The 12,102-nt window shown below is 54.0% G+C and overlaps 1 protein-coding gene across 2 annotated transcripts in view; it reads right to left on the minus strand.

Annotated features, from left to right (window-relative positions):
- Positions 1-818: 818 nt before the first annotated feature.
- VGLL4 (vestigial like family member 4) overlaps positions 819-12,102 on the minus strand; it is an 84,045-nt gene continuing 72,761 nt past the window's right edge. For both annotated transcript variants that reach the window (XM_032841683.1, XM_032841684.1), the window contains 3 exons: positions 8,642-8,864; positions 3,501-3,624; positions 819-3,063 (listed from right to left, as the gene is read on the minus strand). In XM_032841683.1, the coding sequence (XP_032697574.1) occupies positions 2,792-3,063; positions 3,501-3,624; positions 8,642-8,864 (619 nt within the window). In that variant the 3' untranslated portion in view covers positions 819-2,791. The remainder of the gene's footprint in view (positions 3,064-3,500; positions 3,625-8,641; positions 8,865-12,102) is intronic.

Raw genomic sequence — 12,102 nt, forward strand, 5'->3', positions numbered from 1 at the left:
CGTGACACCCAGATCTGCACCTGAGAACTTGGGGGGGGGGGGGGGACAATCTCTCCCCACTTGTGATCTTGGGGCGTTCTCTTCTGCCTCAGGCCTGGGACCCAAGTCAACAGGGAGTCTGAAGGCTGACTCTGAGGCGGGGTTTCTGCAGGTCAGGTCGTGAATGGGGCTTCTTGGGGAGTTGGGAGCTACAGACGCTGTCTGCCCGCCTGCCTGGGGCAGAGGGGGTGCCGTTGGACGCAGGTGCAGGCCCGCTGTGCCGTCCCCGGGCCCGTTGGTCACACGCACAGCCTGTGGTTTAAGAGCACTTTATTATTGTTCTTAAGGCTACTTTTAAGTACAAAAAAAAGATGGCCTGCCAAACCTTTTTTTTCTCTTCTTCTTCCAGGAAAAACAGGCCACAGAGAATGGTATATTACAGATTTACAAACATGGAGAGAGAACGGTCAGAACGCACTGCGACGGCGTGGCTCTGAGAAGAACTCACTGTGCTCCTCCTGAGGCCAGGGAGTGTGTCCTTTCCCAGTGAAATGTTTGGTTTTCTGCTTCCCTGTGTGCCCGGGGCCCCTCCAGGGGCCCGCCTATCCCAGATAGGTCAGTGCCGGGCGCCGACAGGCCGCTGCCCAAGGAGCCCGCCCTTCCCAGAGCCCGCCAGCGGCGGCTGCTTTCCCGCCGCAGCGCTCAGTAGCCTGGAGCAATAACAAACTAGTGGCTATTAAGGCAGATGCAGTGTTCTCATAGAGTAACTGTGTTCCTGCACTTTTACAGACAAATCTACGACAAAAAAAAAAAAAAAGATCAACTTTTTTTTCCAAACAAAAAAAAATATGAATGATTACAATGGGAACGGGGAAATTAAATAGCTACATATCATTAACAAATTAATTGTTCTTCAAAAAATACCTACAAATTTCTCTGTACATTCTTTACGCACAGCGTAATGATGGTCTTAAAGTTACCTATATAAAAAAAGTGTTCTCACCGATTTTTCCTACAGAAAATATAGGGGCCCGAATGCGAAAGCCTGGAAGCCCAGTTATGTGGGGGTGAAATGTGTGCAGGGGCAAGAGGAGAAGGGCTTTTCTTCTGCCTGTGGAAAGACCTGCAGCCACCCTGGGACCACAAGAGCCGATCTGCTGACCTTTCTGCCCAGTGACAATTTTTACAATTAACCAGCTAACCTGTGTTTTTCTTATACAGAAAACCAGCCTCGAGGGCTCCCGGGCGTCCACAGTGCCTCACAGGGGAGGCGGGCGCACCTGTTGTCACCTGGCCAGGCAACTTTGTAAGCCCTCTGGTGGCATTCTAGAGGCTGGAACGGGCCGGGGGTGGGTGGGTGGGGGGGATAGAAATGTACATTTACCAAAAAGAGGAGCAGCTGTTGAACATCCACAGCTGTGTCCGTCATGCTTTCTTCTTCGCCTAATTTCTAGTTAGTAGCTATTACTCTAGCAAACGATAATAAATGCAGTGATAACTGTATAAAGTCAGAGGAATGTATACTGCCTTGGCCCCAGCGTACGAGGAAGCACACAAAATACCATATCACAGATTGTCAGTAATCTGTTCAGCCAAGAGGGTTGAAAGGGAGCAGTTTCTGCATGGAGGGAAGTTGGAAGACACAAACCCCAACTCCCCTGGTAGCTAGTAATAAGCAGACAGGGATGCAAAAAATAAACGTCAGCTGGCAGCCAAAACCTCCAGCATCCTACACGGCGGCTGACCCACGACTGGCCTGCCCGTCTCCAGGGCCTGCCAGCCCCACATGACTCAGGAGTAATGTGAATATCAAACAAATCTCAGAGTACAACTGTACCAGCAGTAAGTATATCTAGGACTGTAAATGACAAAAATAAACTAATTCTGAAAAGAAGCTAGTAAGTATTAAGGTTCTTGTTTACTATATCTATACAATTAATAGAAACCAGCTATTTTTCTCCATTAAAACATGCATCACGTTGAAAGCACTACAGAATCCTCCAACCTCAGCTCTAGTCTAACAAACTGCAGTGTTTAGGAAAGGGAGAATGCCCGTGATTGGTAGAGTCTGCAGTCCAGTTGCAAGCACCTGAAATCTAGAGAGAAAGACCTATAACCTGTATGAGACTTCCCCTTCCAAAGCTGTTTTGTCTAAATTTAAAAAAAACAAACAACACACAAATGGTCAGAAATGTCATCCTTAAACCCTTTGTTTTTCAGCAGTTTGCCCTCAGAGCACTAGCATCTCACAGAAAGCTGTCAGGCGGGCAACTTTCGCCTCCTCCAGTAGTGCAAATCAGACGCGACAGTTCTCTGTTCTCTTCAAGTAGATGCACGCACGCAGACGCACTCACATGCGGCCCGGACCAAACACGCAATGGAAGCGAAGCCACACACACACCCCGGTCTCGAGAAGCAAATGGAAAAGCACGAAGCATCTGGGTCACCAACGTCATGGCTTGTGACTGAGAAAGCGTGCGCCGTGGAGTCCTGGCCCCTGATGGGGCAGCAGACCTGCATCAGAGGTTTCTTTGGTAACTGAGGCAGGAAGGCAGGACGCTACGTTAGATGGTCCACGGGCAGCTCCCGGTATCGAGTTTGAGGCCCCCGGGTATGAATACCAAGCAAGTACGAAAACAGAACAAAAATCCAACGACATGGTTTTTGCGAATAAACCATCCCCTCCCTACCCTTCCCCCTACCCCACCCCGACAATTTTTTTTTTTGTTTTTGTGTTTTTTTTTAAGCACTGACTGTTCAAAGCTCAGGCAAACCATGCAGATTGACATCTTGTTTGAGGGTGGCGCTCCCTTCACGAGACCACAGAGGGGGAGTGACTGTGGCTGACCATGTGTGCGGAGGGGCTGGCCGGCTGGCCCCTGCGCGAGGCTGACTCGGGGCTGCTGGACGCGCCGTCCTTGGCCGCCTTGATCTGAAGCCACGTATCACCCAGGGCCTTGGCAAAGTGGTCGTCCACGGAGCCTGTGATGGACACTGAGTTGGGCGCTGGCTCAGGCTCCTTGTAGTTCTTGCCCAGGCTCCTGCGGAAGTGTTCCTCCACCACGGGGTCGCAGGTGGTGGTGGCTGTAGGGGAGGAGGATAGCAGTCAGTCAGGACTCTGGGGACAGAGGGCCTGTCCCCACCTGCCCTGGCTTGGCACTTGGCCAGGTCTCTCTTCTGAACCTTTAACATGGCAGCATGCCCACCTGAGCTAGGGATGAGTTCAGAGAGAAAACCTGGCCTTGATAATGGGAGATCTCGTCCCACTACATTTTCTTCCCCGGAGGTTTCTTCCCTCTGTTCCACTCAAGCCAGACACAATGCTGGGTGCATGTGTGCTCAAAACAAAACAAAAAACCCCAACACAAAACACTTTTTCAACCTCAATAAAAATACAAGCTCCAGAGGCTACTTGTTCTGTCCACAGCAACGTAGAAAGAATGCAAACACTCCACTTGAATCCTGTCCAAGGAGGAAGCCCGAGCCCCCACCCCAGCCGCCCCACGTGCAGGGTGACTTACAGCTCGGGGCCCTCCGGTAGCTGCCTGGCCCGGCCGCCACACAGCCGCTGTGCGCAATGGGACAGTGGGAGAGGTTGCAGTTGCGGGTGCTGGCCGAGGCGCACGTGATCACCGAAGGCCGGTTCTGGGGAGAAGAGGAGGCTGCTGTCAGCTCTGGCTTGGGAGGCCAGATAAGGAGCGGTGGTGCTCAGCCCTGCTGACGACCCCAGTCCTTATACACTTGCCACAGCTGGGACACAGAACAAGTCTCTGTCCCTCCACCACCACGGAGAGCACTCATCCTGCCTGCGAGGAGCCAGGGGCCACTGTCCTCTGGGCCATCAGGTCCCTGTCCTCTGGGCAAGGCTACTCTGAGGTGAGCCTGTCCTACAGCCCCTCCTGACAAGAGGCAAAGGCAAGGCCGGCCTGTCTGCCACCTCCAACTGCAAAACCAGAGCGGACTTGCTAAGCTACAGCAAACTCACAGTGAGTAGGCCTCTGTGGGTGCGCGAGAAGCCTCCACAGCTCCTGCCGGCAAGTCCCCAGGGCAGCCCAGTCCCTGCCCTTCTCAGCATGTGCCCTACAGCCCAAGGGCTTCTAGGCGCCCTCCCGGAACCCTCCCAACATACTCCCAGTTTTTGCTTAAGCTAAAGACAGCTCAAGTTGGTTTCTGTTATGACCACACAAATCTGATGGAGACGGGAATGCAGGAAGTCCAAGTATGAATTTAAATGCACCCCACCCCTGGCCCAAACTGCTCTACCGACACTCTCTCCTTCCCCACGACCACCTCCCCGTTTAGCAAGTCAGTCATGCCTTTCAAGTACACCAGGAAGACCCCAGCACCTGCTCCTCTAGCCCTCGCACACTTCAGAGCAACCACCAGGAAGCGTTTCTGGAGCCCCAGACCTTGGCACAGTATCCAGGACAGAAAATATTTGTGAATCAAACAGCTTCCTCAGGTTCCATCCAGGAAAGATCCCTCCTGACAGTACTGAAGACAAGATAGAAAAGGATATGCCCCAAGTTCCAAAAAAAGTAGAGGGGAGCTGATGGAAGGGCCCCTCAGAGAGCCATCAGGGCTTCTCTACCCCTGGCCTTTGAAGAGTTCAATCAGTAGCCAGGGTAAAGACAAAAAGGCTTGCACAGCAAACCTTCCCACGATGGGAAATGAACAGGAGTGAAAAACATGTTCTGTGATAAAGATCTGGACCTGTAAGGATGGGCCAGGACGTGCTTGAGTCTAACACAAAATTACTCACATCCAAGATGGGGGAAGGCATGGCTCGGCAGCAGCACGGAAAGGAAAAATGGGGGTTTCACTGCTAGTTCAACCCATTAGCCAAGGGCATGGAGTCTGAGCCATCGCAGCACGGACAAAAGTGGTGCAGACAGAACAGGACTTTGAGTCCAGGTCCACTCCCCCTTCATCTGGCAGCACCTTCACCCTCTTCCCCTCTGTTTCTCCATGTGTGAGACAGGAAGAGTGGCAGCTGAAGAGGGCGTTGGAAGACCGCCTGAGGTGAGAGTTTGGGGCCAAGCCTTGGTGGCAGGAGTCCTGTCCTGCAGGGGCTGGTCTTACTGTCCCTGGAGGGTAGCCTGCAGCCTGAAGTCCACCTTCTGAAGGTTCTTTTTAACACTGAGCCTGTGATCTCCCTGGTTCCCCTCTCGTAGAATGTGCCCTCCATCCATGAGACTGGGCTGAGGCAGCCATGTCCATAAGTGACCTTGCCCCACTGGCCACGCTGGAAATCTGACCCAGGCTTGGGGCCAACTACTAAGCCAGACTAAGTAAGAGATTCAGGTTGACCTCAGGAGTCATGGGAAGGTCATACCAGAATGGCTGTGCAGGTTGAGAAGCAGAGAGAGAGAGACAGAAAAAAAGAGAAGAGAATGTGGAGACCAGACCAGCACAGAGCCGGGGAGGGAGAATGTGGCTTCCTCACCAGCTCTCAGAGGCAAGGGCTGGCCCTTCCTTCCTGATCCTGCCATACCCATGACCCTGGGCTCCAGGAGACGCCGCAGGTCCTCCCAATAAAACTCCCTTCCTTTTGTGCTTACGTCAGCTCAGGCTGGTTTTTGTTCCTTGCAACCAGAGTCCTGGCTGACGCAAATGTCACCAAGTGGGGTCATGTTTTGGGGAAGGGGTCATGGAAGGTGAAGAAAGGTAAAGTGTCGGAGAATAAATTTGGGGAAGCTCCGAATAAAGCTATAAGAATCAAGTCAATGTCCAGCTTTTATGTTAGCCACTCTGGAGCAGAAGGTGGCCCCTGAGCAGGGCCCAGCAAGACAGAACCACCGGTGAACATGTGGCCACCAAGAAGACATTCCAACCTCACTCCTAGTAGCAGCAGATCATCTCCAAGACCCCTCCTGGCTGGAGATGAAGGAGTGCAGGCCTCCTGCAGGCCTCAGGCAGGGCTTCGGCACCACACACCCACCTGGAACAGGCCTCTGCCTCCAGATGCTGAGTGCAGTGAGGTCCCGTGACCCAAACTCCTCCCCACACACCCTCGTTTTCCAGATGGGGAAAATAGAGGCCAGAAATGAGTAACCTGCTGGAGCTTCCCCAGCCACCCTGAGGCAGGGCCAGGCCGAGACGGTCACTCACACTCCCTCAGTCCTCGCCCCACCCGCTCTGGCTGTGCCCAGAGCCGGGGCTGCCCTCGGGAGAGAGCATCCAGAAGAGAACCATCCTGCTATTCACTATCCCCGGGGCTTGTTCATATGTAACTTTAGCCTGCGTCTCCTCATTTGCCCACTCTCGTGGGGTCTTCCGCAGCTTTCTTGAGGCCACACTCTCCCCTCTGAGCCGCCATCACAGAAACATGCAGTGGGGTGACACATTCGGCAGGCTCCCCACACATGCCTCTCTGGGAACTTTCCTATCCCAGTTCCCAGAGATCTGAGTCACAGTTTCCAGCCAAGAGAGGCAGGCTTCCACTGCCTGCCCGCCACCCGGAGCCGTGTCGTTGCTTCAGGAAGCCCTGTCCGCGTCACTGCCCTGGCTCCGAACAGCACGGTGGCAGGCCCCCTTCCCCACCGGAGCCACCCTGACAGCTCACAAATAAAACCCAACCCCAGACATGGGCGGATGCTGCCGAGCTGCCCATTGCTGTGTGGCCAACACAGTGCCCGGCACAGAACTCAGGAACCATCCAAGAGGAAGCTCAGGCCCCAGTGACCATCCAGGCCACACCATGCTGGCATAGGAAGGAGCTCGATGAATGGTCACCAGGTGCACAAAACACATGCTGACCTGCAGCCACGGAGGGGGGGCAAGCTGACAACCTCTGCTTCACCACCAACCCCAACCTTGAATTAAAGTTTAGGTCTGGGCCACCATGTCAGGAAAGCCAAAGCCACCATACCCAGGTGAGCTGTGAACTTATTCTACGGCTACTGGCTTTGTCTCCCAGCCAGGAATCCCCTAAGAACTCAGGTTCTCAGTTCCAGAAAACATGCTCAACAGCCCCACAGCTCATCTGACGGGTCAGGGACCCTCTTGCTGGACTGGGCAGCCAGGCACACTTTATAGAAGGGTCGGGGAGACCCTGGTTAAAAGAGCCAGGTCACTCTGTCCACCTGCACACTTCTCACACAGCAAATATGACCAGAAGCAACCAGAAGACCCTCAAAAATCACAGAAACCCATGTTCCAAAACTACAGACACAGGTTTTCTGGGCAGAGGCAGTTCTAGGGGTTCCGGGGAGCTTCTTACCCAAGCCATGGGCTTAGAGGCTAAACTTCCCCGTGGAGTCCCACCCCCTACACACACATATCAAGGGACTCTCCACGGCACTGGCCACAGCCAGAGGGCTCAGTTCCCCAATCCCAGAATCCAAGTCTCTGATACTTAAACCACCTCTCCTGTGGCCCGAGTGCAGCCCCCTCTGCACACACCCACCTCCCTGACCGGACTGCGGGCTCCTTCCAGGCTGGACCTGTATCCTACGCACGTGTCTCTCTGTCTCCAGGGCTTTGCAAAGCCCTGGGGCACAGTCCACACTAGTAAGGGTGCAATCCGTGAGTGTAGGGAGAAGTCGGCCCGAGCTGCTATCAGAGTAAGCGGCCATCTGCTGCCACATTAGTAGCTGAAGTACTACAGTCACTTGATAACTAGACTCGTCGAGACTGAAACTGTCAGTGCCTCTAGCTTACTTGCCCAGCTTCCACATCCTCCCCTTGCACACAGTAGGCGCCTACCAAGTTTTGTTAAGTGAACGAATGAAACAAAGGAATTGAGATGTTAGCCTTGCTGGGATTCCCAGGCACCAGCACCATCTGTCCCAACGACAGACTGGATCAGAGACAGGCGCTGGGCAGTGCTGGCCGGGCCGAAGCACAGCTGCGGCAGACACGGTGTGGTCGTGCACGGTGGGGTGCTGCAGGGAAGCCGCGGCACGCTCCGCAGTAGAGTCTCCAGCTGCGCCCGGCATCTCCTCAGGACATGGCACCTGCCTCGTTCACCGCCTGTCTTCAGCAAACACCAGCCGGGGACGTATTGGGTCACAGGCCCCAGAGGTTCACAGAGAAACACCATGGCTTGTGCAGGAATTCCAAACCTCGATGCTAATGCTTCCTTTTAGATTTCCCCAGGAGCCCCACTTCTGAAATACTGTTTTTTTTTAATCAAGCAAACTGTGTTTATTAATTAATAATTAATTTCCTTATTTTCCTTTAATAAAAAACAACCCTATCTGCCAATGACAGATTTCTCACCAGCAGGAGCTAAGAACCGCTTTAACCACCGGCTGTAGAGGATTCCAACCCAAAGCAAAGGAACCTGACATTTAACTTTGTCTGTGTGACGTGATAACAGGTAAAGGCAGGATTTTCCTTGATCCTCCTAGAAACAGGATTCCCGAGGAAGACTGCTGAAAACCTGAACCGACCCTGCCTTGTGCAAAGACACTAAGCCCCAGAGATGCTAAACGTCTTGTCCAAGACGGTCAGTCCCGGGAGGCCCGGCCCAGGCAGGTCTCAGTGGGACTAAACGCGAGGCGGCATTTGGTAAAAGGACCCGTGCTGCCGCCACTCTTCTTTCTAAGCACAGAACCGAGGGTAAGCACCACCTCTCCTGCCACCTCCCTCCTGGCCCTCCATCCTGCACTCTCCGCCTGGTCAGCCACCAACGGGAACCCTATGACCAGAGGCATACCTGCTGCCGCTCCACTGGGGTCAGCGTGGGCGAGATGCCAGCCGGCCTGCCGGCGTCCATGCTGTTCTTGGTCAGGGCGAGCGGCTGCTCCAGGCTGAGGCTGGGGAGGGACGTGTACAGGTGGCTGCCGTGCAGGCTCATGGTGGGGGCCACGGCACGCTCGATGGGGCTGCGGCTCCGTTCCCGGGGGTCTTTTCGGCAGTCTCCATTGGCAGTCTTGTTCCTGAAAGACAGGAGAGAGCACTCAGATGGGACGCCAGCCCTGTGCCGGGCGCTACAAGCTCATTATTTCATTGAATTCTGCTCCCTGCTGGGGATAAATATTTATCGTCATTTCCATTTCCTGAGGCTCAGGTCAAACAGCTCACCAGGAAGCTGAGGAGCCCCAGCACTACACCAGGGTCTGAAGTCGGCTCTGCAGGGCCATCCGAATGAAGGTGGCAGCCCTCTGCTCAGCATGCTGCCCCGCGCACGGCTGCGTGCCTATCAGAGCCCTTGTATGAGAAACTCTACGTGCTCAGAGCCTGGAGAACTAGCCTATGCGCCTGATGCCAGCTTGGTTGGACAAGGATCTGCCATTCAAAAGGATGAAGAGGATGACAACGCAGTCACCGGACACCTCCTGCAGGGTGGATCCTGTTCTGGGCCTCCAGCAGCATGAGCTCTCCAGGTCCTCCCAACAGCACCAAGGAGACGCCACAGCGATCTCCTCTCCAGAGGACAGAACGGAGACTGGGGGCAGGGGCGTGTGGCTGGTAAGGGGTGGCGTCTGCCGTGGCTCTCTGTGTGCAGCTCTACCGTCCGGAACACACCAGCCATGGCAGTCGGCTTCAGCAGAGTCCCAGAGACCTCGGCCACACGTGCAGCACCCAGCAGGTGCCGTGTGCACATGGACGGGCTGCCGACCCCAACCCTCCTCACAATCTGAGCTACTGCGGCTCAAGGCAGCATCCTGTGCGGCATCTGTCAGACAATGACTGGCCAGGCACAGCTGATCAAAGCCCAGGAACACCGGGTCAGCCCAGCTCCCTCCTGCCCTGTTCTGCAGGGGTTCTTTCTGCCTCGGGTCTCAGCCTCTGCCATCTACCATGTTCTCAGCTGCCGGCACAATCTTATTCTCAGAACAAATGAGAAGTCTTTTGACTAGGAATGTGGCAGATAAAAATTTCAGTGACTTTTCTTTAAGGAATGCAAATTATTCTCAGAGTCCACAAGCAACCATCCTCTTGCCTCAGTGCACAATGTTTTATAGCAGAGAAGCCTAGGCTCACACACTAAGAAAACCAAAGAAAGCAAAAGTCACAGCCTGCCTCTCTGCCTGAATAAGAAAAGAGGTCAGTTGGAATTTTATACACACGGCTGCCGTGTGTATATTTATATACACAGGTGCATGTGTGTGACAGGCATGCCTTCTTCTGTCGTAGGCTCACGTGCACTTGTAGGAAATAATACAGAGTGATCCCATGTGCCCTTTGCCCTGTTCCCCCCGATGGCGACATCTTGGACAATTACATACAGTGTCACAGCACACCCAAGCTACAGACAGACAACCGGCCAGCCTGATTCACACGCCCCGCATTACTTGTATACCTCCGGCATGACCTCTTTATAAAGCGGATCAACCCACATCCCACCCTGAGTTACAAATCTCAGTAGCTCAGCACCCCTTATAGAGGCCTTTCCCACTCTGGTCCTGACCACCTTTCTATTGTCATGCCCCCAACCGTGGTGCTCTGCAGTTACAACCATCTTCCTCCATTTCTCAAGTAAGATGCGCCACTTTCAGCCTCTAACTGTGTATTTGTGCCCCCCCCATGCACCACTCACTGCGGACCGTGCCTGCTGACCTGCCTAGGCGGCTCTGTTCTCAATCCCTGAGTGCCCCGTGCACACCTTTCATAAAAAACCCATCACACCATTACCAACGTCTTCATCTGTGCACTGCCCCCAACCTCCCTGGGGGCTTCTGGGGACACACCAAGCCCTGTGCACCTTGTGGTACCTTCCCCGCCCAGCATGCTGCCCTGTGTGACAGGCCCACAGCAGGCAAGAGTGAACACAGAGAAGGAGCACACAGGTGACCGGGAAAGGAAAGGCAGGCACTGTGGTAATGGAACCAAGGACGAGCAGAATCGGGAAGTGAGGGCTGAGGAGCCAGCTACAGGGGTGTTGACACCCTTTGGACGTGGGACAAGCTTGGATCAATACGGGGGTGGGGGTGAAGCAGAAAGAGCACAAGACGTGGCGAGCTCTGTGAGCCCCAAGCTTTGGTCCTCCACATCATCTCTCGGGCAAGCCAGGGAGCCCGGCATCCTCATCTACCTGTGGTCACAGCAGAATATCCCTCAAAGGGGTTTCAGCCAGGACTGAACAGAAGACAGACACCAACAATCATGCTAGCCCAGTGCAAGTGAGCAGGGGACATGGTGGGACCACATCAGCTGTAAGGTAGGGTAATTTACTGCAGAAGGTACAGTGTTTAATTTATGGGTGGTTTTTCTCCCTCTTACCCTCTGGTTGACTATACAGAATGACTTAAAAGCAGTTAGAGAGTACACTGTCAGCCTATTAAGACGGTCATGCAAGAGTATGTTCTGGTCACACAGTTTAATGCTACACTGCACACACACCACCGGCACCGCAGCCATTTTCAAAGAATTACAGTACCAAACAAATACAAAAAAAACTTTAATTTTGAAACCCGCCTGTTCGTCATCCCATCTTCCTCTGACGATTCAGAAGACACGACAGGCCTTTCCAGGGAGGGCCACAAGGGCTGCGGAAGCACGTAGCCGCGATCAGGAAGCCCTGCTGAGGAAGTCCCCGCAGCCAGCCCACCAGCCTGTCCCACTCAGGATCGACAGGACTTTCTCCAGACGGGTGTTTATTGCTAAATATACATTTTCTCAGACTAGGAAAAGACGACATCATCACAATACTCATCCTCAGTATCGGGTTTTCTGCTCAATTTGGATAAAATACAATATTTGACGGATCCATAAACTGCTTCCTTGACACAATCTTCTCCCTGCTCCCCACCCACCAAAACGACGTTCCTGGAGGCCACTGAATGAACAGCAGGCGCTCAGGGCACGGGCTGGTGGGCTTCTTAGTCCCAGTCCACCTCTGTCCAATTCAGACTCCCAGCTTCTCAAGCAACGTTAACTGAGCCCCTATTCTGTGAAGGCTATAGAAAGGAAGACATGGCCTCGCCTTCTTGCAGGTTGGTGAGCCGGCAGGCCAGGCGCGGGCTCCCAAGGGGCAGCTGCAGCCCTGCAGTGCCAGCAGGGCCCTGGGCCCGGAGGGGAGGCAGAATGCTGGAGAGAGTCAGAGGGCAGAGCCGCCCAGGGCTGACAGCAGGAGCAGTTTCAAGCTCAGGCAGCAGCTATCTCCGTCCAATGTCAAAGTCACCAGTGCAGACAGAGGGCAGCCCGCATCCCCCAAATCTGACGTCCGTGGGG

Source organism: Lontra canadensis, unplaced genomic scaffold, assembly GCF_010015895.1.
Source record: "Lontra canadensis isolate GAN:19392208 unplaced genomic scaffold, GSC_riverotter_1.0 scaffold124, whole genome shotgun sequence".
In the NCBI taxonomy this organism is placed as follows: domain Eukaryota; kingdom Metazoa; phylum Chordata; class Mammalia; order Carnivora; family Mustelidae; genus Lontra; species Lontra canadensis.